The sequence below is a fragment of the Alnus glutinosa genome, chromosome 14 (assembly GCF_958979055.1).
Source record: "Alnus glutinosa chromosome 14, dhAlnGlut1.1, whole genome shotgun sequence".
In the NCBI taxonomy this organism is placed as follows: Eukaryota; Viridiplantae; Streptophyta; class Magnoliopsida; order Fagales; family Betulaceae; genus Alnus; species Alnus glutinosa.
In genome coordinates, this window is record NC_084899.1 from 16,915,001 (window position 1) to 16,921,298 (window position 6,298).

At 35.5% G+C, this 6,298-nt stretch overlaps 1 protein-coding gene across 2 annotated transcripts in view; it reads left to right on the forward strand.

Annotated features, from left to right (window-relative positions):
* The window catches only part of LOC133856575 (uncharacterized), a 7,293-nt gene extending 3,160 nt beyond the window's left edge, over positions 1 to 4,133 (forward strand). The window contains exons 2-8 of one of the 2 annotated variants that reach the window (XM_062291633.1): positions 1 to 1,509; positions 1,603 to 1,693; positions 1,866 to 2,023; positions 2,132 to 2,183; positions 2,275 to 2,354; positions 2,446 to 2,539; positions 3,137 to 4,133. The exon at positions 1 to 1,509 is cut by the window's left edge and continues 230 nt beyond it. In XM_062291633.1, coding sequence (XP_062147617.1) covers positions 553 to 1,509; positions 1,603 to 1,693; positions 1,866 to 2,023; positions 2,132 to 2,183; positions 2,275 to 2,354; positions 2,446 to 2,539; positions 3,137 to 3,702 — 1,998 coding nt within the window. In that variant the 5' untranslated portion in view covers positions 1 to 552 and the 3' untranslated portion in view covers positions 3,703 to 4,133. The remainder of the gene's footprint in view (positions 1,510 to 1,602; positions 1,694 to 1,865; positions 2,024 to 2,131; positions 2,184 to 2,274; positions 2,355 to 2,445; positions 2,540 to 3,136) is intronic. The other variant, XM_062291635.1, reaches the window with a different exon arrangement.
* Positions 4,134 to 6,298: the final 2,165 nt, after the last annotated feature.

Consider the following 6,298-nt stretch of genomic DNA (forward strand, 5'->3'; position numbering starts at 1 on the left):
TTTACCTCTTTGCCGACCTCCCAATACAGAGCACTTGAAGAGTTTTTTTGGGTTTGTTTTGTTATGTGCTCAAAGGTGTGGAATTGACCTCTGAGGTGTTTCATTGGCCACAATTTTAGGGAGGGTCGGTGATATTGTTGAATTTCACTGTTGCTTTGCATTGAAGCCGAGGTACAGTCTTCGAACCTTGGCGCTTTTATATTTGTTTCTGTATTTGATTATTCCAGAACTTCCGCATTTTGGGGTATTAGATTGTTTTTTTTATCCTATCTTATGATTAGAACGTGTGAAAAACGGTTGTCATTGGTGATCTCTTGGGTTTGGTAGTTGGTTCCCCGTACTTGCCCATACTTTGTAGTTTGTAAATTACATATGAATAGTGGATTTGCAAGCTGTGGGTAGCCATTGTTTTGAATAATTAGGGAGTGAAACTCGGTCCGTGAATAAGGGCTTTGTTGGATATTTAAAGGGTTGTAAGCACTGCTTTGATTGCTCTGAGGGAGTGTAAGAGGAGTTGTTTTTTATGTGGAATATTGATATTGAGTACAAGACATGCTGAGCTCTAATGAGGGAGAAATTGATGTATTCTTTGACTCGGTGGATCATTTGTCGTCTGAAGAGTTTGTAGCTAAAGAAGAGTTAAATTATGTACATTTAGAGTATGGTATTTGGATGAATGAGCCAGTAAGTGTTAAGGAAAGGCGGGAGAGTTTTTTACGTGGAATGGGTTTAGTTGAATCTGCTTCTTCTAAGATTTGTGCTGAGGAGAAGGGCTCATCAGAGATGGTGGGATTGGAGAGGGTTACAGAATGTAGTGGAGCGGTCTCCAGCTCTCGCATTTCATCTACCGATTGTGCAGAGGAAAATTTGGTTTGTTGTGGAAGAGATGGTGGCAATCAAGCAAATGCCATGTTTGATGAATTGGAAGGAAAAAAAGAAGACAAAGAGAAATTAGTTCTCAATGGGCAGCATGCTTTGCTTTCAACATCTACTCAAGAATATAAGAACTTGGATTTGGGTAAAAGGAAGTTGAAAAGTTGGTTAAAAAGCTTCGTGAACAAGACGAAGAGAAGAGGAGATACTTTTGCAACTGAGGTATCAAAACCAAATTCTAAAATGGCTGTGATAAATAGAATGAAGGTGTGGCAGAACAAGAAGGGGTACTCGGAGCTTACTGCTCTTTATAGTGAGCAAGAGATTCGTGCACACAAGGGCTTAATTTGGACAATGAAGTTTAGTCCAGATGGCCAGTATCTAGCAAGTGGTGGCGAAGATGGGGTTGTACGTATTTGGCGCGTTACATCAGCCAGTGCCTCTTATAATTATCCAATGGTTAAAGACGATTTTGGCGTAAAAGTGAAGGGAGGCAAGTCCATTTTTTGGGGAAAGATGACAAAACATGCCACAATTGTCATTCCTGAAAACGTTCTTCACATTGAAGAATCGCCGCTGCAAGAATTTCATGGCCATTCTAGTGGCGTCTTGGACTTGTCTTGGTCCAATTCGAATGTAAGTCTCTTGACTGTTCTTTTACTTGATCATCTTAATTAGTATATAAGCCTGTAATGTGTTTGAAGCTAATCTAAATGTGTTTTGCTACAGTGTCTGCTTTCATCGTCCAAGGATAAAACTGTTTGTCTGTGGCAAGTGGGTTGCAACCAATGTTTAAATGTTTTTCGGCACAATGATTACGGTACATATACGAAAATTCAACTTTTTATCTCTCTGTTCTGTGATCAATACAATAATAGGATCAAACATATACTTTCTCAAGAATTTAAATTATCTTATTTCTTTGTTTTCCTTTGCTTTATTGTGTCAAACGATAGTAATATAGTTGTTTGTTTTTTATTCAATGGCACCAGTGACATGCATTCAGTTCAATCCAGTTGATGAAAATTACTTCATCAGTGGCTCCATAGATGGAAAGGTTCGAATTTGGGGAGTGTCTGAGAAGCGAGTTGTTGACTGGGTCGATATGCGGGATGTTATAACTGCTATATGTTACCAGCCAGATGGGAATGTATGATCTGAATATCTTGATCTCAGTATAATGTATACAACCTGCTGCTTAGATTACGAGTTTGGAAGTTCATGACAATAATTGTATTTTACGTTGTTATGCAAGCAGGGGTTCATTGCTGGTTCTATAACAGGCACTTGCCATTTCTATGACGCATCAGGTACATCTTTATGCTAGGTAGTTAATGTTGAATCTTTATTGTTCATTTTTTTTTTCCTTGGTTTGCCTAAACTGTTCTTATGGTTTTACAGGGAAACATCTCAAACTCGATGCACAGATACGTATTCAGGGTAGAAAGAGAGCTTCTGCCAATAAAATAACTGGCATTCAGGTCTGCTCTGCTCTGCTCTTGCTATCATTTTTTAATGTACTAACACTATCACATTTTTTGTTAACCTTGGGTTTTTGTTTTCTCCTTGTAGTTTTCCCAGGAAAGATCTCAGAGAGTTATGATAACATCAGAAGACTCCAAACTTCGTATTTTTTATGGGATTGATATCGTTCACAAATTTAGAGGTAGAGGATTTTATAACATTGAGTTGAGACTATTAGTGTGAATTTCTGTTTTTAACAACTCGTCTTTCTCTTTTATTCATGATGTTACTCACGATATTAACTCGTTTTGGAGAAATGAATCACTAAGGACCTCCAATTTTATATGCATTACTAATTCTATGACTTTCTGAGGCATATTCATAGTTAGGTTCCCTTATTTGTGACCACTTTGATGTATGTAGCATGGAGACTTTTCTGCACACATCCACATGCATATTGACTTTTATAAACATGAACCATGAAAGTGTGCGCTCTATTCTATGAACTTCATCTTACACATACATTGCATTTGAATACGTTTCTTAAGCATATTTCTCATTTTAAGTGAAATGCAAATGCTTGGTTATTGTAAGCATATGCCTGCCTGTTGCACAGTTCTCTATTTCTTGGTTAAATGAATTACTTTTTCTTTCAACCATATGCGTTTTACCTAAACTTGTGAACAAATACGATATTTACCATTTACCTTATATGGATGTATTTCCAATTCTTAGATACTAATCCGTTATTCAGTCAATTATGAAGTCATCCTAAAGTCGTTGCTGCTGATTTCAACAGGTCTTCCAAGGTCAGGAAGTCAGATGTCAGGTTCATTTACTTTAAGTGGGCAACATATAGTCTCAATTGGAGAGGACTCGCGTGTTTATGTCTGGAACTATAACGGGTCGTGCATCCCATTGTCAAGACACAAAAAATCTGTGCATTCTTGTGAGCATTTCTTCTCTGAAGGTGCAACTGTTGCAATACCTTGGTCAGGCATGGAAACAGGACTGAGGAGCTCATGGAGTGCTAGTCCTGAGTATTGCTCACAAGAACAGAACCGCATAGAGGCTGATTCTTGGATCACAGATTCGGAACGTTTTTCTCTTAGTAATTGGTTCTCTATGGATGGCTCATGCAAGGGCTCTGCAACTTGGCCGGAGGAGAAACTTCCTCTGTGGGATGTACCAGTTTCAGAAAATGAATATCATTATCAGCACCATGAAGGCCATCAGCAACAGCACTGCAATAATGCCCAAAAACGAATAGCTATATCAGACACGTGGGGGCTCGTGATTGTGACGGCTGGACGGGATGGAACAATCAGAACATTCCACAACTATGGATTGCCCATCAGGCTCTAGGTCTTGCATTACCCTTGAAGAATTTCCAGTTGTGAGCCACCTCGCCATAGACTCGGGTCATTTAGTTGGAAGCATTAGAAACTTTGAAGTTTACGAGGATGTAATCAGGCGTGAGTTCTTAATAGTCAGCCTATATTTCCCTAACCTTATCCACATCAAAATTTCCTAGAATTACAAATCTTCTAACATGTTTCACAAGTTTGTAGATTTGCACTCTTTGGCCAATGTCAAAATAGATTATAGGGTCTAGGAGGGCAAGCCATGCAGTTTTTCATTTTTCAACCCTTTTTCCCCCTTCTGTGAATGATACCTGATGCATAGAACGACACAATAAAGATATACAACTGAATCTTTTGGCTACTCTAAGCTGATGTCTGATCCAATGGAAATAATAAGCTTTTGTTATGTTTTCTTCTCTTCTAGTTATAGTCTAGGTGTATGCTCGTTTTTCTTGCTTTGTGAGCCTTGAAGTAATAGACTATAATTTCTGTAATCCAACGAATTTTCCTCACTATTTTGATATGGCATGGTTCACTAGGATTCTTGCACTGATCTCTAAAAACTTTAGAGACTTTGATATATTTGTTATTGGGTGAAAATTTGCCTTCAATTTAAACTATGCATGTTATACCAAGTGTCTATTGCAAGTGGAAGTAACCATATCAAATGATAAAGAAGATCTCGGAGGCTTGGAGCTCAAGTATACTCTGACAATTCTAAGCAGGTTGGCCTAACTTGGTGGCTTGTAGCTGAAGTAAAACCTACACTTTCAAAGTAGGCAGGTGGACATATATAACTGGTGGCAACATTGCCCTGCAATCCCCAGTATGGTCTGAAAGTAAAGACCTCAAGCTTTTCCTAAATTCATGACTGGCAGGTTCTTTCAGTTGTTGGTGGAAGGTATGTGGAAAATATCAAGTAAATAGGCAAAAACAGACGGGGAAATCGGGGAATAGAGATTTTTGTTGTTTGTTTCAGTTTCAACGAAATAAAGGTAAGGAAGGTGCCTAAAGGTTTATACAGGGTAATTTTTCTCGTGAGTGGTAAAGAAACCATGGAGTATTGGAGTTTGGCAAGGCAAGAAATTTCATAATTGGCACAGGAAGGCACTACTTTAATATTATCTGGTACCTTTGCTCGAATGATGAAGGTCATTTTATATATATATATCACATTTTTATCTCACAATTAACTCACGTCAGTTCCAACTAACCCATGGATCACTTATTATCAATAAAAAAAAAATCTAACGGTTTGGACTGCCACATCGGCATTATGAGATAGTTGTTGAATAAAAATATAGTACATAGCATATTTCTCTCTCTCCATCTCTCTCTCACACACACACACATTCAAATCCAGCTTAACAAATTTCATTTTCATTTTAGCTAAAAAAATCACATTTTTGTATTTTGGCTATCTATTTTTCCTAAACATATACGTACATCTCACTCTCTATTTTAGCTATATACTTTCACTATTTTATTTAAATATTTTTTTCTCTAAGAATTTCTTTATTCTTTCTCCAACAATTTGTTTTTTGAAAATTTATCTTTTCTTAACGACGGTCATATTTTCAAAATTCCGTCTCTTCTTAGTGGTCATATTTTTTTAAAAAATCATTTTTTTCCTAACCGTCATATTTTTAAAATTTTTCTTTTTTAACGGTCATATTTAAAAATTAAAAAATTAAAAAAAATAAATAAAATTGTTCTTCTGTAACAGTCATATTTTTAAAAATTTATTTTATTTTAACGGTCATATATTTTAAAAATTTGTGCAAAGAGGTAGAGTATGCTTAAGAGAAGAAAAAAGAAAGAGGGAGAAGAGAAAAGAGAGCAACCAAAAAAAAAAAAAAACCAAAACAAAATTAAAACAAAACAAAACAAAAAATAAAACTAAGAGGAGAGAGAATGATAGAATAAAAAATGTTTTTTTAAAAAGTATGGTGAGTGTATAGTGCTCACCAAATTTGATGAGCGTACAAGCACTATAGTAGCTTAGCGATTTTTTTTAAAAAAATAGCTAGCGAGCCAAATGTGGGTGGTTTTTCACCTAAATTTGCTTTTTGGGCTAGGCCAATGTGAATGATTTTAAGGATTAAACTAATGCCACATGTATGTTTGTCGAGAGTAATTCTTTAAACCGGATAAAAGTCTTTCTTGTGTCCTCACAAATGCCATGTGACTTTTAAAATCATTATTAAACAAAATTCAATAATGATCATCTTAAAATCAATAGTAATTTTAAAAGCCACATGATATTTGGGATGACACAAGGAGAACTCTAGTCCTTATAGCTACTCGTTTGTTAATATGTTTTGGTTAGTGTATTTTTTTTTTTAAAAAAAAAAAAATGTTTTCATGCATGTAATATAAAGATGAAAACAATTTTTATTTATTTATTTTTGTTTTAAGTTGTTTGTTAATGATTTTGCTTTTAAAAATAAAAAAATAAAACAAAAGACATAAAACAAAACATTTTAACAAACATAGCCTTAATACTTTACTAGTATCTATAACATTCTATTTTGAGAGATCAATACGATTATTAATATGAATTATTATTCATTAGTCAAATCCAACTATTGAAGTTC